We start from the raw sequence: 22529 nt of genomic DNA on the forward strand, positions 1-22529 counted from the left end.
TTCATCAGACCACAGACTAGTAAGAATTACATACGATATCAATCAAATATGTAAGAAAAGTAGAGCAAAGTTCGGAATCAAGAAAAAAGATTTCACTTCAATTGAATCAAAGTACCTTGGAATCGTTGCAAAGGATCAATTTACATATAATGATGATGAACCTATTGAAACAAACTATAAACACACCTTGACCAAAATTAAGGAGAGCCTTACAAAACTACCAAGTACAACACAACATCATTATAACAACAATATAATTACTGAAGACATAGAGTCCATGATAATGGAAAGAAACACCCTAAAAAATGTAAGTAACAGGACATTCGAACAAAGGAAACGTCTTAAAACGCTACACAAGAAAATAGCCAAAAAAAATATTCGAAATAGACAAAAAAGGAGACTCGAACTTTTAGAAAAAGAATTAGAAGAAAAAAGTTCAACCAAACGCAGTCTAAAACAATTTAATGGAGGCAAAGAGTGGGTGAAATCACTGAAGAATGCCAAAGGGGATAAAACGTCCAATAGAAAAGACATAATAAAAACGGCAACAGACTTCTATGAACAACTATACTCGAAAAATAATACAACAGAAGAGATAATAGCACATCAAAGAATATCAGAGACTATTCCATGTATCTTAAACCGCGAGGTAGAGTGGGCAATAAATAAACTGAAAAAAGGAAAAAGTTCAGGAGAAGATAATATCACAAACGACGCCATATTAGCGATGATAGAGCCTTTGGTACCGCACTTAACAAAGCTCTTTAATGAAATTTTAGAACAAGTAGTGATTCCCGAAGACTGGAGCAACTCATTAATAACCCTACTGTACAAAAAAGGGGACCCTAATGTAATCGATAACTATCGACCTATATGTCTACTGGCAGTCCTCTACAAAGTTTTCTCGTCGGTTATACTGAACAGGATAAGCAAAAGTCTAGATGAACAACAGCCTCGGGAACAAGCCGGTTTCAGAAAGGGCTACTCAACTTTAGACCACATATTCACGATAACACAAATAATAGAGAAATACAACGAATATAATAAGACACTATACCTAGCGTTCGTAGACTATACTAAAGCTTTCGATTCAATCTCACACGATTTTCTCTGGAAAAGCCTGGCTCAGCAAGGAATACACCAAAAATTTATAAACATAGTCCAAACTATATACAAAAATAGTTCAGCCAAAATAAAACTGGAAACGATTGGAACAAGCTTCGTAATTCATAGAGGGGTAAAACAAGGCGACCCGCTTTCACCTAAACTATTTACAGCGGTACTAGAGCATATCTTCAGAAACCTGAAATGGGAAGAATATGGTATCAACATCAACGGCGAAAAACTCACGCACCTACGCTTTGCAGATGACATAGTAGTAATCTCTGAAAGTGCGGAATATCTGCAACAAATGCTGATGACGCTTGACAATGAGAGTAGCAAAGTTGGGCTACAAATGAATACGACCAAAACAAAAATTATGACAAATGGAGAGCAAATCCCAATAACAATATCATCTGGATCAATCGAATATGTAGACGATTACATCTACCTCGGCCAAACAATATCTTTTAGCAATGCCTTAAACAAAGAAATAGACAGGAGAATAGCGTTGGCCTGGAAAAGATACTGGTCACATAAAGAAATATTCAAGAGCAACTTGCCAGTCCACTTGAAGAAGAAGCTGATGGATAACACCATTTTACCAACCCTAATTTATGGATGCCAGAGTTGGGTACTTACAAAAGAAGTTATTAAAAAAATCTCGGTATTCCAAAGAGCTACAGAGAGGTCACTTCTAAACCTTAAACTAAAAGATAGAATCAGAAATCTGGACATAAGAGCTACCACAAAAATCGTTGATGCAGCTTCCACAGTCTGTAAACTTAAGTGGAAATGGGCCGGTCATATCGCTAGAGCTACAGATGGACGATGGAGCGAACGTGTCCTGCACTGGCTCCCCAGAGATGGCCGCAGACTAGTGGGAAGGCCCAAACAACGCTGGTGCGATGATATAGTCGAGGTTGCCGGACACACCTGGACGAGAACGGCCCAAGAGAGAAAGACCTGGAAATATATGGAGGAGGCCTATACCCAAGCACGGGTGCCCAAATAATTAACTCTAAATTATAAATGCATGTTTATTTTGTTAGTGAATTAATTATCATATTAATTTTATCTTACACTATTAATTCAATGTATTAATTTAAAATACAATTGTCTGACATTCTACAGTATAAATTTTATTTAATGCATGACTATTTTGTTAGGTTAGACAATTAATAATATCATTTATAATCTTATCATATACTATTAATTCAATTATTCACCTAAAATACAATTATCCGATATTATAAACTGTTAATTCAATGAAATCTTATTTGTTAATTTATAAAATGTGTATGAATTTGTAAACTAATTTTAAGAATTATTGCAACTTTGATATTATTATCTTTTACTTTGTTTTGGGAATAAAGGCTATATTATTATATTATTATTATTATTATTATATTTATTTAGGGACAAATCCGTTAAAAAACGGTATTTTATTTTTAAAACGTATGTAAATGTAAGTAAATAACTGACAATGATAAAAATCGCGCATTGGACTTGTATCATTTCTGTTAATGACGCTCCATTGCACGCATATTCAATATCAATTATAACGACTCTGCCGCGCCCGTCGTCGCGTCGTCGGTGACAAGAAACGTAATTTTTTCTTTTGACTTTGACAGATCACTTTGTTTATTGTTACTGTTAATAAAGTTCACAATGGGTTATCGTAGCATATCACGAACATTAATTTTAAATTTGCTTTATTCTTCCATTTATTTTAGAAACTCTCTTTAATCTACACACCATAATGAATAATAGATTTTTAAATTTGTGTTTTTGTGATATAAGCCGGAGATTTCAACAATCCTCAGTAAAAAATCATAAATTTGTTGTTTGCAATGTACAAAGGAATATCAGCCTTCAGGTAAGCCTATTCATTGCAAGTTCCTTTCCTTTTTTTATTATTTTGTTGATTGATAGCGCGCCTTTTAGTAGCACGTGAAACTTTAATAAACTAAGGTTAGTTTACTTTTTTAACTCGCATTTTCTATAATTACCAAAGGTAAGTGTTAAGCATCCTTTCCTTGTATAATTTTTGAATTACATACTAAAAGAGTGTTTCTATTATGAAACTTGAAATGTTCGAACCAACTAAGAACCGCTGAGAAACACCAGTTCTCGAGTGAAGACCAAGAATGAGAGGAAACATTGTCCAGCAGTGGACGATTACAGTATAGTTAGTCAATAAATGTAGTAAATAATATACTTACTTCAAAGAGTAAAAAATTCAATAACTGAGGATGTTATACATGGTAATGTTTTTTTATAAACACCACCTATTCCTAGTTCTATGTGGAATCTAGAAGTTAATTTTAATAGCTTTAGCTGTTTCTGGTGGAAATGCAAGTAACTTTTAGCCCATGTTACATTCATAGATGTTTTTAGTATAAGTTTAAACTTCTGGTGTGGTCTTTAACCGCTATGTAGCTTCTGACTCAATTATTTGTTTTTCATGTACAGCTTGTACCAAATAATTAGAAAGTCCTGAAGCTTGCAACTATAACCCTTTTGTAGCTTTAACTATACTAACTATTATAGTACTTAAATACTAAATATTCTAGTACTTAACAACCTTTACATTCTTTCAAAGAATGGTGGTTGGTTAGTTTGACAAGGTACCTACAAAAGTGCAAACTTCAGGACTACCTATCTACACTTTCAAGGCATGAAAAATTTCCAACCAAAAAATGCCCATAGCAAGTGTACTTGTTTGGACCAAACTGTAAACTCATAGTTGAAGATACTGCTAACAAGCCGAACCTTTAAATATGATGTATTTTTTCATCATTCTGATGAAACAAGCAAGGTCAACAATTGCTAGTGATTGGTTTATCAAGATTCCCGCTGGGGGTCGCAGGGTCATCTCGAGGCCACTGTGGTCACTTTACAACACTGTTCATAAACTTCATATCATTTCAGTTTCGTTTCAACCACCACTGTATTGGTTGTGTAATAAAGAATTAAATTTATTTGCAGAACTTCAATTGCAAAAGGAGTATCCACACTTCATCAACAATGAACAGCCACATGACAAGCAACCTGTGGGAGTCGGACCCGGAGCTGTTTGGGCTCATCAGCTCGGAGAAGGCTCGGCAGCGCGCCGGCCTCGAGATGATCGCGTCCGAGAACTTCACCTCCCTGCCCGTGCTGCAGTGCCTCGCCTCCTGTCTGCACAACAAGTACTCCGAGGGCATGCCCAACCAGAGGTGACTACTGTAGATATTCAAAACAACCCCACAACTATTCCCCTTGTTCTTCATTATTCATTTGTAGTCAGCAAAAGGTATTAATGCCTAACATTCATCTATCAACCACCCATATGAGTCTTAGCAGCTATGGTGGCATACATAATATATCTCTTTATAAATAAGAGCATGCTGTTGATTCTCCATAAAAATAATAAGTAATAATACATAATCTCTTGATGACTTAATTTTAAAAGAAGCCTGTCTAGCGAAAGTAACTGTCTGTTTGTTACTCTTTCACGGCAAAACTACTGAACGGATTTGAATGAATTTTGGTATACATATGGTCTAGACCCTGGGAAAGAACATAGCAACTTTTTATCCCGGAATTCCCATGGGAAAACTCTTTAAGGCGAAGCGAAGCGCGCGGGAACAGCTAGTATTATATAAATTACATTATATTATAACATCCTGTTACCAAGATGATTATGTTATTTACCATGTATGAAAGTATTACCATGCTTGGTTTTCAGATACTATGGTGGAAATGAATTTATAGACGAAATTGAACTACTGGCTCAGAAGAGATCTCTGGAGGCGTACCGGCTCAGCGCGGACCAGTGGGGGGTCAACGTGCAGCCCTACTCTGGTCAGTTCCGCAACATTTCCAGACATCATTTCAAATAATACATTTTATGCTAAGAGAAAAGAGGATGCCTTTTTGCCCAGCATAGATACAAACAGACTTACAGACCCAAACATGCTAATGTGATCATCATGTATTGTGTTTATGTCTGTTTCAAATTTCACTTTGTCTTTTAAAAAGATTGACTCTTTAGTTTCTTGCCTCGGGAGACAAAGAACATTTTCCGAATGAATAGTAGCTTGTAAAATATTGAGGTTCATCAAAAGAATTTGTATTTAACGTGTGTGTGTGTGTGTGTGTGCGTGTGCGCAGGGTCTCCGGCGAACTTCGCGGTGTACACGGCGCTGGTGGAGCCGCACGGGCGCATCATGGGCCTGGACCTGCCCGACGGCGGCCACCTCACGCACGGCTTCTTCACCTCCACCAAGAAGATCTCCGCCACCTCCATCTTCTTCGAGAGCATGCCCTACAAGGTCAGCCCACACTACTTGTTCTCATCGTGTTACCTAGCATTACCAATTCATATTTTATTTTATGATCTTTAGATAAAGCAGTGGTATAGGATAGTGGTAAATATTTATTACGGTACCAAAACACCATTAAGTAATTTATATAAACATATTTTAGGTAAGTTTACTCTTAGACAATTGTCTAACGATCTATCTGAAGAAAACAAAACACCCTGTTTGTATTGATCTAATTAGGTACTTATGTTAATGTAATGTGTTGTTTGCCAAAGTAGTAAGTAGTGAGATAGCGGTCAGGTATGATGTAACAGATAGCGGCGACCTCTGCCCCACTGATACGACGCGGCTCCGCAGATAATACACGGCCCACTGTTGTGGATAATACGGCCATGTTGTTAAATAATAAGCCCCCACCTACGTCAAAACTTACAATGGTTGTTTATAATACGTCCACACCACATGTTATGTGTAAATTAAACAAGTATGCAGGCACCTATATATCCACTTACGCGTAACTGGGCTAACTTATGCTTCTTAATCCTTGGTAGAACCAATGTTTATTTCTATCAAACCCAACATGATTTCGAAGATTTGATGTCAAAATCTGTCAAATTTCGCTTTGAGCACTTGTTAAACATTGTTTAAAGTTTTTTGTGGTAGCACAGTAAAAGTTTTAGGTACAGCGGATTGAACTGACGCATTAGTACAAGTAAGGCCATCAGACTTTACAAAAATAGACCAGTTTCTACACTAACTTCCAGGTTGTATAAGTAAAAAATAATCCCGGTATTTCGACGAGAATGTTAGGAAAAATATAATGTAATGTTGAAACGACGAAAGTATAATGTTGTTGTTGTTGACGGCCCGGTGCACCTTTAGGATTTTTTAAAAAATAAACTAGAAGTGATAAAAATTTCGGAGTTTTACTAAAGTGTTTAAAATTACGAAAACTATAAGATTTTGCAAAAAAACCGAGATGACACAAAAATAGGGTTCATAAAACACTGTGCGGTGTCCGCAGGTGGACCCCCGCACGGGGCTCATCGACTACGACGCGCTGGCGGCCAGCGCGCGCCTGTTCAAGCCGCGGCTCATCATCGCCGGCGTGAGCTGCTACTCGCGCGTGCTGGACTACAAGCGCTTCCGCCAGATCGCGGACGACAACAACGCGCTGCTCATGGCGGACATGGCGCACATCTCGGGGCTCGTGGCGGCCGGCGTCATCCCCAGCCCCTTCGAGCACTGCGACGTGGTCACCACCACCACGCACAAGACGCTGCGCGGCCCGCGCGCCGGCGTCATCTTCTACCGCAAGGGCGTGCGCTCCGTCAAGCCTAACGGAGACAAGGTACACAACACTTAGTAATCTATTGTATTCTAATCAATATCCGACCCAAAGGTCCCCAGGACCATGCTGAACTGCCTAGGAGACCCTCTGCATGAGATATGAGATATGCCCCCGAGCGGAAGTCAAGGCCATGGTTCCTCAAGCGGCGATTAAAAGCCGAGCTATTCAATGGCCGATTGTAGCACGTCATTGTCATTTAGATTATTGAAAGGGTATTAAGATTGTGTAACATCGTCGGTCGGCAGGTGCTGTACGATCTGGAGTCGAAGATCAACGCGGCGGTGTTCCCGGGGCTGCAGGGCGGGCCGCACAACCACGCCATCGCCGGCATCGCCACCGCCATGCGCCAGGCCGCCACGCCCGAGTTCAAGCAGTACCAGACACAGGTACCAATATACACACACCGATACATGTAATGACACCGATATTAAGTACTTAGCTATATTTTGATAAACAACCCAACCCAAACCTTAGCACTCTGCTCAACACCAAAGGTTTAGGTACAGAAAGAAAATGCTATTAGGATTAAAGTACATGTTAATTTGATGTGCAATAAAGAATAATGGTGTTGTGTGTGGTGTGCAGGTGGTGAAGAACGCTCAACGGCTGTGCGCGGGGCTGGCGGCGCGCGGGCTGGTGGTGGCGGCGGGCGGCACGGACATCCACCTGCTGCTGCTGGACGTGCGCGCGGCGCGCGGGCTGGCGGGCGCGCGGGCCGAGCGCGCGCTGGAGCTCGCCTCCATCGCCTGCAACAAGAACACCGTGCCCGGCGACACCTCCGCGCTCAACCCCAGCGGCATCCGCCTCGGTACGTGCCACACTACTCACTTCAACCTGGAAAAAATAGAATAAATTAAGTAATATGCAGTAATCCTTATCCAGTCTTTATCAATGGGAAGTTTTCTGGCAAGTTATAAAAAGTTCACTCAATCATAGAATCTTGATAAAATATGCAATAAAAGAATGCAGTGCTGTAATCAGTAGTAGGAAGGTTTTACTAACGCCATCTATGATTTAGTTCCTTTTTTATAAGGCAGAAAAGCACAAGCGCAAAACGTCAAAAAAACCACCGATTTAGTTAACTACAAAAACTCAACTAATGGTTTAGAATTCAGTCCACTGGCGAACGCTCCAAATGTAGCAACTGGAGCGTTGGCCGGCGGCGGCGTGTAGAGCTCGCTGACGTGTGTCTTTGTGTGCAGGCACGCCGGCGCTGACCACGCGCGGGCTGGTGGAGGCGGACATGGACCGCGTGGTGGAGTTCATCGACCGCGCGCTGGTCCTGGCGCGCGAGGCGTCGGACCGCTGCGGCCCGCGCCTGGCAGACTTCAACAAGGAGCTGCAGGAGAACCCCGACCTCCGCGCGCGCCTGGCCGCGCTGCGCGACGAGGTCGAGGCCTACAGCCGCCAGTTCCCGCTGCCCGGATACGATACCTACTAAAACTTACATATTTATAGCATAGCCATTCCAACAACTATTCTGAAAAAAGTGATATCCTGTCTCGATACATCATGATATTGTTACATTTATAAGTAAAATGTATTTTTCTATTATAAGAATCTCTAGCACATAAGTGATATACATACATGTTGACTACGTAATAAATATTTTTTGATTATCTTTATGTATTTTTATAATGGCAATTGGCTTTGTAAATATAAATACGTAGTGCCTACAGCGTCACTCCACCTTTAGAAACTGTACGAAATATGCGTTTTGGTTTCCTTTGTACATTAATGAAGCCATTTTTGCCATCTCCATCTGTCTCGTTGCTCGGCGGTCTCGGCCGCTTCCCCATCGAGCGTTCGACGTTCAGCTTTTGCATAAGTATAACTAGATCCCCTTCACAATCATTAGACAACGACTGAAACTCTTCGCTCTCGCTAGAACTAGAAGGGAATTTGGGGAAAAACTATGTATAACAAATAAATGTTACAATCGTCAATAACAGCGACGATGACAAAATTAAATTAAACTTTTGTTTAGAAAAATTTGATTAGAGACGTGATCCACTTTTTTAACCGACTTCAAAAAAAGGAGGAGGTTCTCAATTCGTCGGGATTTTTTTTTTTATATTTTTTTTTATGTATGTTCACCGATAACTCCGCCGTTTATGAACCGATTTTGAAAATTCTTTTTTTGTTGTATTGGGTTGAGCTTCCAGGTGGTCCCATTTTTTTTTCAGAATTTCATCTCACCCCTAAGGGTGGGTAAAGGGGTAAAAACAGGGTATGAATTTCCATTTTGGACACATATTAACCGATTCTAATGAAATTAAGAACGTAAATATAGTTCTTATAACAATAAAATATGATGGTGACCTTGAGCTGATCTGATGATGGAAACGGAAGGCAGTCAAGGGAACTCCTCAACTGTATATAGCAACTACCTCGTGTTTAGGCTTGAATGATTCGTATTGATTAGTAGGACTTTTTGGTATCATTTGCATCTTACTTTTGATTAAAAATTATTGCAAATAAACTAAAAACTATAAAATAAAATAATAATTTAAAAAAATTAAAAACTGACTTCAAAAAACCACTAAAATGTAAGTAATAATTTAAGGTTTACACAAATTATATGTGACAGTACAAATATACCTAAGCAGGAACTGTTCTTTTTTGAAGTTGGTGCCATATTTCTTCAGATTACTTTGTCACTGCACCAACATCAAAAAAGAACAGTTCCTGCTTAGGTATATTTGTACTGTCACATATAATTTGTGTAAACCTTAAATTATTACTTACATTTTAGTGGTTTTTTGAAGTCGGTTTTTTATTTTTTTAAATTATATTTCCCGCCGAAAAAAATAGTGTTGTGGTTGTAGTAGGTACCTATTTATGTTTTTTTCCCGCAGCTCTCTAGCCGGCTCAGAATAATAACGGTCTTCCGCTTTGCTATCCGCAAGTACTTCTCTAAAGCAGCGTACAGACCGGCCCAATGAATAGGTTTCGTTGACCTTCATTGCTGCAATCTTCCCTGTATTATGTATGATAAATATCCATCGTTGGGCCGGTCCGTACGTAGCTTAAATAGTTACAGTTCATCTATAAAGTCGTGAAATTAAAATCATTCACACCAATCCCATGATCCAAAGATTCCAAAGCAAAGAAAATCCAAGCCAAGTCTAAACTAAATGAAGACGTTTCGTAATCCGCCTAAGTGTTTTAATACCCTTTTGCAATATACACCGACCAAGGACTTTGTATATATAACATAATATAATACAAAGTCCTTGACACCGACACATTAGCGGACGCGGCTGTCAGCTGTCTTGATCTCGTAGTCTATGGTCTATCTTTCAGGCGGTCTGTGGTAGCATTTCGCATATTTACTCTGTGGCATTTCGTGTATTTTCCTAAATTGACTTGTGCTGTGTTGCTAAAAAGTGTGAAAATAAAAGTAATGAATGCAATTAGAAATGGGAATCATTAGTCTATTTAATTGGTTGCTTAGCTAGCTGTTAAATTAAAGATTTCAATTATCTAACGTGAACAGAATTATTTGCTATTTCGTGCACAGGTGACGACCTTGTGTACATGTTCAAGAGTATTTGTTTGGCATATTTTCGAAAACGAGGGTTTTGTTTGGAGCCTAAAGTGTATTAATAATTAATTTTGTGGCATCTTAGACTTATGTGCAATGGGGAAGACAAGATGATGTTGATAGAATTGGAAAGAGACTAGAGCAGCGGCGGTATTATGTCTGCGCCTGGTGTCGCGCTCTCGACCGCGGAGTGCGGCGCAGCATGTCCAGCAGCCCGGGCATGGTAGCGGCGCCGCAGAGCGCGGGCTCGCTGCCCAGCGCCGGCACGCTGCCCCGCGCGCACCACGCTCGAGGTCAGTCACCACCACTCCACCATCACACTGCCCTGCATTCTCATCAACTTCACTATCATTCCTTCCTTCCATTGTTCCACTGATCAGGGGCATTCGTCTAGTAGTAGTAGTAGTATGTCCTGCATTGTGATCTAACTACCTTCCATCTATATGTTGTGCCATAGATAATATAGGTAATTTTCAATGTCTGATACCAATTTAAAATTGCCGAAATAACCAGTTCCATCATCTATGTTCTGTCTAGATAGATCATAATAATATTTTTTAAGTTACCTGCTATTGGTCTAAAGTCTAATCAGTATGTAAGATATAAGCTGAATAAGATGTAAGTAGTCCATAATCCAAACCTTTCAAATTAATTAACATTAATTTTATAAAACAACTTTCACTTCTCTCTATCTAAAAAAATAGCTTTTTTATTCTTATAAACCATTTATTAGCAATCATTTATATTTTTTTTATTTTTTTCTTTTATATTTTAATGTTTCTGGGGCTTTTTAGGGTTCCGTAGCCAAAATGGCAAAAACGGAACCCTTATAGTTTCGTCATGTCCGTCTGTCCGTCTGTCACAGCCGATTTACTCGGAAACTATAAGTACTACAGTGATGAAATTTGATGGGAATATGTGTTGTATGAACCGCTACAAAAATATGACACTAAATAGTAAAAAAAAGAATTGGGGGTGGGGCCCCCCATACATGTAACTGAGGGATGAAATTTTTTTTTTCGATGTACATACCCGTGTGGGGTATCAATGGAAAGGTCTTTTAAAATGATATAAAGTTTTCTAAAAAACATTTTTCTTAAAGTGAACGGTTTTTGAGATATCAGCTCTCAAAGTCGTAAAAAGTATGTCCCCCCCCCTCTATTTTAATAACTACGGGGTATAAAATTCTAAAAAAAATAGAGGTGATGCATGCTAATTAACTCTTTCAACGATTTTTGGTTTGATCAAAGTATCTCTTATAGTTTTTGAGATAGGTTGATTTAACTACGGAACCCTTTGTGCGCGAGCCCGACTCGCACTTGGCCGGTTTTTTTAGTTTTAGTTCAGTAGGTATAAGTATTAAAGAGTCTCACATCAAGGGAATATTCATATTTGGTATGACAGAACAGTGAGCGAGACTGTTTGGTAGAGCTAAACAATACAATAAAGCTCAAACAATTGATGCTAATATTTACACCAAGCAAATATTCATGTCACTCACTACTGTACATTCACAATAACAATCAAATGATGGGTTACAAAATTCATATATATTCTATTCTATTCTCTATGGGGGTGTAAGTACCTGCACCTGGCTCTCTCGAGTGGAACCTTTGTGCATATCCCCAAGGTCTAAACTGCCTTCCTAAGCTTGGACCATTGCCCACCACGCTGGTCCACTGCGGGTTGGTGGGTTCACATATCTAGATGTGCTAAATCTAGATATGCAGGTTTCCTCACGATGTTTTCCTTCACCGTAAGAGCGATGGTATACATTGTACTTAAGTTAAAAGAACTCATTGGTACATGTCAGCGCCGGGATCGAACCCGCATCTCTTGCGTGAGAAGCGGGCGCTTAACCGACTGAGCTACCACCGCTCTTCGACTGAGCTACCACCGCTCTTAATTCATATATAGTAAGAGCTAGTTATACTTTTAACCCGATGTGTGATAGTAATAGTGTGGACCTCTTTAACAGTAGCTTATATTATATTAGAAAACTAGGTAGGTACTTGGATGTGTTGTTATTGTTATATCATCTCCATATGCGAAAACCTGTAATTAGCTTTTTGTCTATATATGTTTAAATAAGGTTACTTGGTTTTTATTAGTATAAAGCTGCTGGTTTTCCATGCAATAAAATAAAAATAAATAAAACAATATCATATACCTATGTATAATTTTTAATTTTAATGACAGATGTGGTTGGTTGTGTTTTGTTGCAGCGGTGGCGCCGGCGCCGAAGTCGTACGACTACCTGCTGAAGGTGCTGCTGGTGGGAGACTCGGACGTCGGCAAGCACGAGATCCTGCAGGACCTGGACGACGCCTCCGCCGACTCCCCCTTCTGCAGCGGCAGCGGTGTGTTCCATCCCATGCACCTCACCAATAGCAAAGCCAACTTTATCTCCCAACCTATCATCAGTCCTACACACCTAGCATGTTGCCACATTTTGCGTCCCATGCTAGGATAGCTTTCTGCTTTAAACCATGAGGCATGTGGCTTAAACCAAATCAAAATCAGGACTTGTACTGTGTATGTACTAACTACTACAGTTAATATTGCCAATATCATGTGTTGAAACGGAAACAGTGTAGTAAATTGAAATGTTTGTGGTGGCTCAACAAAGTTCTTAGTGCACTTCTAATATACTTGTATAACATAATTTTGAAGCCCGTCTAAGAAGCTTATTAAGCTATAATGATGTGTTGTGTGTGCAGCGTACAAGACGACGACGATCCTGCTGGACGGCAAGCGCGTGCGCCTGCAGCTGTGGGACACGTCGGGGCAGGGCCGCTTCTGCACCATCATCCGCTCCTACTCGCGCGGCGCGCAGGGCATCCTGCTGGTCTACGACATCACCAACAAGTGGTCCTTCGACAGCATCGACCGCTGGCTCGAGGAGGTCGACAAGGTCGGTCACCAGTATTATGTATTACACCATAATCATGTATTACAACATGCCTAATAAATGAAGGGGAATTGTATTATTACCTACTATGCAGGCAATAGCTAGTGTAGCCTGAGGGGAAAATTGCAGTATGCTTTCCAAAATACTAATTTGAAAGCTTCCATAAGTTCTAGTTACAAACTGGTACTGTGCCTAATTTAAAGAAAAAATATGTTTTTTCTGAAACTTGTATCTTACATATATATGTTGTTGTGTTGGCAGCACGCGCCGGGCGTGCCCAAGGTGCTGGTGGGCAACCGGCTGCACCTCGCCTTCAAGCGGCAGGTGCCGGAGCTGGACGCCGAGCTCTACGCCGCCAAGAACCGCATGGCCTTCTTCGAGGTGAGTCCTCGCGTCCACAGTGGGCCCGCAGCTCGCACTAGAGATATGTAGCCTCTACCCCACCCTACCCTAGTTGTGACTGGTTCACTGCCACTTCAGCTTGGAGATGTTCAGAGATGTCACTAACTGTTCTTAGTTTAGGTAATATTTTAAGATGCGATCCCTCATAAGAAACTCATAGCATATATGTACACAAGCGGCTCGTTCCATTGCATGATTTAAAATCTGAAATCTTAAAAATTTAAAATCTGCAGAGCAGTAGGTAATTGTTTATTTGATTCAGCAACAAAGATTACCTTTATTACAATGCTAAATTAAATTACAAGTCTAATGATATAGGTGGGTATTAATTTACACTTTAAAAATCACATTATAACTATCGTGATTCACCATAAATACTAAGACCTAGTTTCACCATTCCATAACAAGAAATTAGTTATTGACTGTTGACACATCTATGGAGATGACGTATAATAGGCTACTTGACTTATATCAAATTTGGCGCCATAAATGAGTATTAGCTGTAGTATTTACCTTACAAAACCGAAATATATCGATTTCACGAAATATATGTCTAAGATGGTTGCATAAATTGAATTACAAAACCAAAAAAATACACTAACAAAAATTAATGCTGAAAACACTATCCGCCATTACGGTCATGATAAAACGTAGTGTTACTTGCTCTTTGGTCACGAAATGACAGGATGTGATGTTAGAACAATGACCAAAGAAAAAAAAGAGGACCTGCCCTATCCACGAAAATACAACATTGCGACCGGTCGCCATGTTGATTGACATCCAAACACAAGGTACTTCAGCTGTCAAACAATTTGTTTGTTTACATTTTTCAAGAAGCAAGCCGCCATTTTAATTGAAACCAAAGCGCGTTTTTTTCGTGGATAGGGCATGTCCTCTTTTTTTTTTTTGGTCATTGTGTTAGAAAGGTTGAAAATAACTGATGTCACTCTGACTTATTTTATCATTCATCTTGAGCTAACCCTGTGTGTGTGTGCAGGTGAGCCCGCTGTGCGACTTCAACATCCGCGAGTCGTTCTGCGAGCTGGCGCGCATGGCGCTCGCGCGCAACGGCATGGAGCGGCTCTGGCGCAGCAACAAGGGTCAGTACCTACTCACTAACTGATTCCCTGCAGTGAATCATTACTTGTGTAAAAACAGAGTATTTCGGTATTATAATACCGTAATAATTGTTTTTAGAGATTTAAATCACTATAAATAACAGTTTGTAAAGAGGTTCAATACGTTTTTCGTAATACATTGGCTTTTTGGCCTATGGCCTATACTAAAATACAAGTGGTAGGTATGTACTTGTGATTTGTAATTGCTGAATTGAATGAATAGTAGTTGGCCGGCCAGTGAGTGAAGTTGTGATGTGGTGTGTTTCAGTGGTGAGCCTGCAGGAGCTGTGCTGCCGCTGCATCGTGTCGTGCACGCCGGGGCGCGGGCTGGAGCGCCTGCCGCTGCCGCCCGCGCTGCTGTCCCAGTGCCGCTCGTACGCCAGCGCCGGCGCGCCGCCCCGCCCGCGCCGCGCGCGCCCCCGCCAAGCCGCCCCCCGCCCCCACCACACCTGCGCGCTGCAGTGAGCGCCCCGCCCCCGCTGTGCCGCCCCCCACGGACCACGCAGCGTGTGTGACGCATGTGTTGCTTCAATGCAAGCCATATGAATATGCTCGAGTTTAATCAGTTTTGTGAGAAGCGAACTAGCAGTGTTCTGTCGTCTTTGTGACTACTGTGACATCACCTTTGAGTTGAGGAAGTTGTATGAATGTTTTAGCTACCTGAATTATATTTATACTTTATCACTTTTATCACACTAACTCTTCAGGAAATAGTGAGAGCAGTATGTAAACTTTTTATACTTGAATATTTGAATACTTTAAAGTCAACTATAGTTTGTATACATACACATGAATCACTCATCATACTATTCTACTCATATTACTCTATTCCACAATCAATAAATGCATGAATAAAAGAGATGTACTTAATGCTAAAATGTGTAGGTACTTGTGTAACATGAGCAGGTAAAGAAATAATATTCGTACATAACTCACAGATCATGACAACATTCTCCACTGGCGGGTTGTCAATACGCATGAATGAGTACCATAGACTAGAATATTATATGTGTTACTGCCACGCGATGCGGCGATCGCCATGTTCATATTGTTTCTTTATTGGTGACTTGACTCAGTCTCAGGAACCTCACGACAGTAACTAATGTTGTCCACTAATTATAAGCTAATAATTATAATCATGTATTTTAGCTAACCTACAAATTAGACCTAAGTTACTTCATTAAAATTATCTTATAAGACTTGTAAATACTTTTTGAGAAACATGTAAACTATTTCAAGGAATTTATTACACTTACCGACTTTAGTAGGACGTGTAAACTAAGTGTAATCATTGTATATTGGAAATATTTTAATTAGCATCCATTGATATTGAAACACGTTAAATTTATTCATACTGATTAGTGATCAATTGACATATTTTTATAAAGTTATCTGGATGAGCGTAGATGTCGTGGTAGTGTCGAGCGTGTGCGGGGGCGCCGCGAGTACCGCCCCCGCGCCGCCGCCAGCGCCCCCACGCCCCGCCCAGCGACGCGCGGTTCCGTCCGTCCCTATTATTAGAATAAATCATATGCCTAATCCTTGATATCAAATCCCACTACACGACTGAAACCCCCTCACACTGACCGCATGTTGTCCCTCCGCCCTCGATAATCATTGGCCCTGATGATGTAAATATGATTTGTATTTTGTTTCCCTTGTGATAGTTTTATAGTTGATATTTATAAATAACCCAAATAACACTAATACCAACTGAAAGTTTGGATTAGATTGATACAGTCATATGTTATATTATAACTTGGTAAGTTGTGAAATAAATCCTATTTATAATCATAATTTTTGTTTCTCTTGATTTGATGAACGACTGAACAGACAGACAATGATAATATATTATCGGAATATTTCTGCCAGTACATACATGGTCTGAAGTCGAGATTTTTTAGCACAACTATATTTTATAAGTTTATACTTTAGTGTAGGGGCGAAAGGAAGGTAGCCTCGTCCAGTGGCCAATCAGTGAATAGCGCTAGTTCCTTCACCACTGCATATCGGATCTTATATAGAACTTGTATCCAACAAAAGAAAAAGCTGGCTCAGTAGATGGCGTTACCTGTTTTAAATAAGAAAAATCATGTCGTTACCTACTACGTGTCACATTTACGGCCAAAAACTCCTGCTTTGTTTGGTATAATATGTGACCACGATCACCAACCAAAGTGCACTAGGCACCTCTAGTGTAAATGCGCTAAGTAGGTAGGTACAGGTAGCAGGCAACGGCTAGAAAGTGCAAGGTAGGTACTGAACTACTGACTGCCAGAGATATCAGATAGGTACGTAAGTTCCTAACACAGAGTAGGTACTTTCACCGTGTAAAACGATCCAAGAAGCTCTTGATCTATTGCTGATTGATACCTATTACATCAAACCCAAGGAACACACTAAGTAGTTGTAACTCTTGTTCGCCACTGACTTCTGACTTCTGACTGTACGGCAGAATGCGTTGCGCGGCCTTCGCGGAACGCACGAGCGATGAATCAATAGAACGAAGCCTGCGCGCCGCCGCCCCCGCGCCGAGGGTGCGGGGCGCCGCCAGCTGCCACTCAGACTTACGAATATGTTCGATCGCATCAAGCAATGTAAACACAGAATCATGATTCGGCAACACAATTTTTTATTTGTTTTTAATTTGCGACAAGGGACCATCCTCATAGCGGTCCACCAAATAGTAAGTACCTTACTTCCGATACTATGATTAATTTATTAGATATCATTTAAACACTACATATATTATAACTATAGAATTTTGGTAGGTCTTCCTAATTACAATCCGTTGACCTTACTTACTAAAAAACGATAAAAATACTTACCTATTACGTTAACGAACATACCTCCACTCACTCCCTATCTAAGTATATAGTTAACTAACTACCTTTGTGTCATTTCCATTTCAGTAAGTTTTTTAAGTAAATAAGTAGTTATTATAACTACTTAGTTACCTAAATTTTTTTCTGAAGTAGGTACAAAGTGCATTTATTTTAGGTGTTCATCTGTACAGTAACAGTGGAAGCCCATAAAAGTAAATAAACTAAGTTACCTCACATTCTATGTATAACAGTCATTGTTTTAAATAAAGAGAGTTTCCGTATCAAACAAGAGTACAGTAAAACTATAAAGTCCTGAAAACGGAAGTGGATTCTAACTAATTGTTACAGACCGTCTTTAAGCGATGTAGGTAGGTACTTATTATATTTATTAAAACGGTACCTATTTTATTTTAAAAACGTACCTAGTTATGTAAATGTAAGCAAAATAACTGATAATGATAAAAATTCTTAGCAAAATCGCACTCGTTATTGTCAGGAACTCAGGACTTTATAGGTAGTTGGACTATAAGTTGGTAGTAGTTGGTACCTACTTACCTACTATAAGTACCTAAGTCATGATTAGGTTTGTGTTTGTATTAGGTATTTCCGTCAAAATTGTAATCTGTTCAATAAATTAATACTTTAATACTTATTAGGTAAGTAGTTAGTTAAGTATGTATAATAAAATTTTATCATTCCAATGTATTCACCAAGCTATGCTAATCTATATAAGAGATTTATGATCAGTAGAGCGATCCGGAAAAAACGCAGCACATTCTATTCGATAGTCTATTCGAAAGTGCTGTCAACCTGTCAACAACAAAATGGCGGTGTATAGATTTGCGAAAGTTTGACAGCTATCATTCCATAGGTCATTGTCAGAATAATATTATGTACTCTGTGGTCATTCTTTTCGAAACTCATTCGAAAGGTAAAAAGTGTTCGAAAGTGCTGTCAAGTTGACAATAGTCGCACTCGCATTCGATTCTATTCGTTAGCTCGAATTTTCGTGATACGGGTACTGAGTGAATGAAGTTGTAGGTAGGTACTAGTAATAGAACTTTACTATAGTTTCGAAAGGACAATAATGATAGTGAGGAATTTATTGATGTGTGTGTGTGCGCAGGCGCTGGCGCTGTTCGTGCTGCTGGTGCTGGCGGCGGGCGCGGCGCACGCGGCGGGCGCGGCGGGCGCGCTGCAGGCCGACATGGCGGACGCGGAGGAGCGGCGCGAGCTAGACCTGCTGCTGCGCGACCACGCGCCCGGCTCCTTCCCGCTGCCCAACAACCAGCGCCGCTTCCGGGACGCCGAGCATAGAGCCACGGGTACCATCCACCACCTCTAGCCACTAGCACACACAGCACATACCTACATCGCCAGCATCATGACATCCAATAATAAAAAAATATATTATGTTCTCTCAAGTTCTCTGTGAGGGGTTATATCGAATCGAAACTGCCTTCCTAAGTTTGCGATCCAAGCTTTTGTTTTCCCATCATGCTGGTCCACTACGGGTTAGTGGGATGGTGGGTTCACACATGTAAATGCTAAATCTAAATTCGCAGGTCTCCTCACGATATATTTTCCTTCAGCCTAAGAGCATACTTAAGTGAACCCCTACTTACATAATATAAATAAATAAATAAATAAATTCATTTATTTCGAGTAACCACGGACTCATAATATAAAACATCAAAATTACATCTACACATTACAAATACAATTTACACATAGAACACAAACAAAATAATAAAATAATAAAGTAAACCCTCTACTTCCGTTTTTGGTCCAAAACAGTATATAAGCCTGAAGTTGGCGCTATTGAACTTTTGTAAGTACCTTTATAACCTTGTAAAACATGTAGGTATAGGTGGCTGTTGATAGTTTGACAAGGTACAAAAGTTCAATAGCTACAAAAGAAGTATAACTTGTTTGGACCAACCCGATTCGAACCCTCACGAATGAAAGTCAAGATCTGTTACACCAGTAAGTACCTACAGCTTACTTTTTAGGTTAATAAGTAGTGATGTGATGGTTGGTTGCCTGGGTTGCAGTGTCGCTGGCGGCGCTGCAGTGGGCGGGCGCGCTGGCGGCGCTGCAGCTGCTGGGCGGGCTGCTGCTGCTATACGGCGGCGTGCGCGCGCGCGCCGGCCCGCTGCTGGCCTGGCTGCTGCTGGCGCTGCCCGCCGCGCCCGCGCTGCTGGCCGCGCTGTACGCCGGCAGCCAGTACCCCTGCCTGCTCTACCTGTTCGGCGGCCCGCTGTCCTACCGTAACTACCCCCCCGCTCTCCCGCCCTCTCCCCGCCCGCACAAGCGTTCCCGCGGCTAGTCGACACACCAATATCATGATTGGATCGGTTCCTACATACCTACTCAATGATGTGGTCATAATCAAAATGTCACGAGTCGTGTCGGCATTTTCGGTTATAATGTCTGTATTACAGGCAATACCTACCTACAAAATAAAACGAATGATCACATTAAAAAATCTGCAAACTCTGCAAGAGGTGGTAACTTGTACAAGTTCGGTAGATATAATAACATGTATCAGAGATTTTGTGTTTGCAGACGTGGTGGGCGCGCTGTTGATGGCGACACTGCTGTACGCGATCTGCACAGTAGGCAGCTACGTGGTGCAGCTGCGGGCGGGCGCGGGCGGGGGGGCGCGGGGCGCGGGGGCGGGCGAGCGGCTCGTGCTGCTGGACCACGCGGCGCGCGCCTCGCTGGTGTCGGCCGCGCACCTCGCCAAGCTGTCGCACGCGCCCGCCACGCACTTCGTGTAGCCGCGCGCGCCTCGCTGCTACTAGTGCCTCACGTGCGGGCCCGGCGCCCCGCCCCCGCCCCCCCGCGCTGTCCGGGCCGGGGGCGGCCACATGTTGCATGCATGGCTCATCGCTGGTCCAGATTATTGCACAAAAAAAATAATTTTAACTTTAAATGGAGCAATGCTTTGCTGAACTTACCTACAGTTCACTTAATTATGTCCAGTTATAATTAGCAGCCTGAATAGATTGTAATCATTGGTGTTTTTGGTACCTATAACTGTATTTGTACACTTGGAAGTAAAACTATTCACAATATTGAGATCAGAGTATGGTACCTAATAAAAAATGTGATATTTTCAATTATTATTATTATATGTTAAGTAAAGTTTAAGATTCATAATCATAAAACAGAGTTATGTATATGTACATACCTATAAAAATCTGAAATGAATGTATTTATTTATTTGCATACCTTTCATTTTTATTTCAAGTATGATTAGACTGCTGTTAATCGAAATAAATTCTTAAATAAAATCATTGGAAAGCGACTTTTTAATCATATTTATTTTGAGAAAATAAGAATTAAGTATTTTTTCTCTTTTTATAGTGTACTTATTGAGCTAGACTAGATCAAACTAAGCACTTTAGTCATAATAATAATTATGAACTTGTGCTACAGTATTAATTATCATGATTAGGTACATGGAAGACATAATATTTGTAACAAACATTTACCTATTATGTACAACTACTTATTCGAAATAGAGAACTAACAATTTATACTAGTTTCAAGTTATCCCCATCTTCCATTTTGCAGTGGTCGCTGGATGCCCTTGAATCCTCTTGCTAAAATGAATTTCTCAGATGATTCTGATCTGCTAGCTTGAGGTTTCAGAACCTTTGTGCGTTCATAAAATCTCTCTAAATCCATCTGTAGCATCGGAACTTCTTTTCCATCCCACACTTTAAAGAGAAAAGATCCATTGACTTTACTAACGAGGGCGGCGAAGCGGAGTGCCATGTAGCACAGGCCGATGATGCGGTCCTTGTCCAGCTCGCGCACGCCGGTGGCGCTGGGCGCCATGTCCGACAGCACCACGTCCACGCCGCGCCCGCCCAGCGCCGCCGCCACGCGGTCCGCCGCCTCCGCCGTCGAGAGGTCTATGTTGCTCATTATACTTGCACCCTGCCGACAATGTATTAAAGGTAAACAACAGCTCTTATAGATGAAAGACAAAGATATGAGGAAAGTATAGATGTGGCTCTTACCTCGATGGGGAAGATCTGCAGCTTGTCGACGGCGAGCACGGCGCCGCGGGGCCGCGCGGGGTCGGCGCCCGCCGCGTTGGTCTCCGCCACCGCCACCTGCGTCCAGGAGCCCGGCGCCGCGCCCAGGTCCACCACCGTCTGTCCGGGCTGCAGTAATTTTGTCTTTTCGTTTATTTCTATCAGTTTAAATGCGCTGCGACACCTGCAACGAACTTGGTTAGTACCTAATAGAAAATGAACTACACGATATTTATTGCACTCGAGAAAAACACCCATAGCATTCCCGAACCTGTAGTTGTAGAACTTGGCCTTTTCCACGTAAGGATCAGCTTTTTGACGAGTTAGCCACTCCTGGGAGCTCTTAAATCTTTTTAGACAATTTACGAGGAAACACATCCTTGTAAAGTTCAAATTATTTTGCGCATAGGAGCGCAACATTCTCAAATAGTCGGCTCTTATCACTTTGTTTACTATAGCACACCAAATCTACAAATTTATTTACAGCAAAACAAAATGAATGAAAAAAGATGAAATTAAGTTACTGGAATGACAGTGACAGATCGTCGATCATTGTCAAAAACAGCTGATGTTCGCATTGGTCTTTAATGTTATTATTCTGAGTAACAATAATAAATATAAAGAACGCGCCTTCGGCTTCGTATCGTAGACTCTCGCTTCGTTATAAGCTGCGTACACACCGGGCCAACGAAGGCCAACGAACGGGTTACGTTGGCCTTCGTTGCTGCAATCTGCCCTGTATTATGTATGATAAATATCCATCGTTGGGATAACCGTTGGCGTTCGTTGGGCGTTCGTTGGCCCGGTGTGTACCCAGCTATAGACTCACACGCAGCCTTCACTTCACAGGGTAGGTAGACTTCATATCGGTGGTCATCTTGAAAATAATCATCATCATCTGCCCGTAATCAT

At 41.0% G+C, this 22529-nt stretch overlaps 4 protein-coding genes across 5 annotated transcripts; 3 read left to right on the plus strand and 1 right to left on the minus strand.

Moving 5' to 3' along the window:
- Positions 1-2770: 2770 nt before the first annotated feature.
- LOC105381763 (serine hydroxymethyltransferase) lies at positions 2771-8383 on the plus strand. 2 transcript variants are annotated; one of them, XM_038108959.2, is made up of 8 exons: positions 2771-2980; positions 4093-4322; positions 4835-4950; positions 5260-5420; positions 6436-6762; positions 7008-7148; positions 7348-7570; positions 7965-8383. In XM_038108959.2, the coding sequence occupies exons 1-8, from the start codon at positions 2864-2866 to the stop codon at positions 8201-8203; spliced, it is 1554 nt and encodes a 517-aa protein (XP_037964887.2). In that variant the 5' UTR covers positions 2771-2863; the 3' UTR covers positions 8204-8383. The 2 variants fall into 2 exon arrangements, with proteins under 2 accessions (XP_037964887.2, XP_037964888.1); XM_038108960.2 differs by lacking the exon at positions 2771-2980 and adding an exon at positions 2987-3075.
- Positions 8384-10090: 1707 nt separating this feature from the next.
- On the plus strand, positions 10091-16537 carry LOC105381719 (ras-related protein Rab-40C). Its single transcript, XM_038108852.2, has 6 exons — positions 10091-10602; positions 12535-12669; positions 13030-13223; positions 13482-13601; positions 14620-14722; positions 15009-16537. Exons 1-6 carry the CDS (start codon positions 10512-10514, stop codon positions 15203-15205), a joined length of 840 nt encoding a protein of 279 aa, XP_037964780.2. The 5' UTR covers positions 10091-10511; the 3' UTR covers positions 15206-16537.
- A 738-nt stretch (positions 16538-17275) lies between these two features.
- LOC105381764 lies at positions 17276-20878 on the plus strand. The gene is made up of 4 exons (XM_038108853.2): positions 17276-17426; positions 18692-18890; positions 19620-19835; positions 20134-20878. The coding sequence occupies exons 1-4, from the start codon at positions 17316-17318 to the stop codon at positions 20346-20348; spliced, it is 741 nt and encodes a 246-aa protein (XP_037964781.2). The 5' UTR covers positions 17276-17315; the 3' UTR covers positions 20349-20878.
- Positions 20875-22148, minus strand: LOC105381720 (rRNA methyltransferase 2, mitochondrial). Its single transcript, XM_011551510.3, has 3 exons — positions 21889-22148; positions 21600-21801; positions 20875-21516 (listed from the first exon to the last, which is right to left on the minus strand). The coding sequence occupies exons 1-3, from the start codon at positions 22035-22037 to the stop codon at positions 21124-21126; spliced, it is 744 nt and encodes a 247-aa protein (XP_011549812.1). The 5' UTR covers positions 22038-22148; the 3' UTR covers positions 20875-21123.
- Positions 22149-22529: the final 381 nt, after the last annotated feature.

Source organism: Plutella xylostella, chromosome 17 (assembly GCF_932276165.1).
Source record: "Plutella xylostella chromosome 17, ilPluXylo3.1, whole genome shotgun sequence".
NCBI lineage: Eukaryota > Metazoa > Arthropoda > Insecta > Lepidoptera > Plutellidae > Plutella > Plutella xylostella.

Excerpts from the sequence above, each read along its gene's own strand:
- LOC105381763 (XM_038108959.2), top strand. The coding sequence starts at position 2,864 with ATGAATAATAGATTTTTAAATTTGTGTTTTTGTGATATAAGCCGGAGA. Across the intron at positions 4,951-5,259 it reads CAACGTGCAGCCCTACTCTG|GGTCTCCGGCGAACTTCGCG; the intron begins GTCAGTTCCGCA and ends GCGTGTGCGCAG. Across the intron at positions 7,149-7,347 it reads TCAAGCAGTACCAGACACAG|GTGGTGAAGAACGCTCAACG; the intron begins GTACCAATATAC and ends TGTGGTGTGCAG.
- LOC105381764 (XM_038108853.2), top strand. The coding sequence starts at position 17,316 with ATGTTCGATCGCATCAAGCAATGTAAACACAGAATCATGATTCGGCAA. Across the intron at positions 17,427-18,691 it reads TCATAGCGGTCCACCAAATA|GCGCTGGCGCTGTTCGTGCT; the intron begins GTAAGTACCTTA and ends GTGTGTGCGCAG. Across the intron at positions 18,891-19,619 it reads CGCCGAGCATAGAGCCACGG|TGTCGCTGGCGGCGCTGCAG; the intron begins GTACCATCCACC and ends CCTGGGTTGCAG.
- LOC105381720 (XM_011551510.3), bottom strand. The coding sequence starts at position 22,037 with ATGTTGCGCTCCTATGCGCAAAATAATTTGAACTTTACAAGGATGTGT. Across the intron at positions 21,802-21,888 it reads GCCAAGTTCTACAACTACAG|GTGTCGCAGCGCATTTAAAC; the intron begins GTTCGGGAATGC and ends AGTTCGTTGCAG. Across the intron at positions 21,517-21,599 it reads TGCAGATCTTCCCCATCGAG|GGTGCAAGTATAATGAGCAA; the intron begins GTAAGAGCCACA and ends CATTGTCGGCAG.
- LOC105381719 (XM_038108852.2), top strand. The coding sequence starts at position 10,512 with ATGTCCAGCAGCCCGGGCATGGTAGCGGCGCCGCAGAGCGCGGGCTCG. Across the intron at positions 12,670-13,029 it reads CCCCTTCTGCAGCGGCAGCG|CGTACAAGACGACGACGATC; the intron begins GTGTGTTCCATC and ends TTGTGTGTGCAG. Across the intron at positions 13,602-14,619 it reads ACCGCATGGCCTTCTTCGAG|GTGAGCCCGCTGTGCGACTT; the intron begins GTGAGTCCTCGC and ends GTGTGTGTGCAG.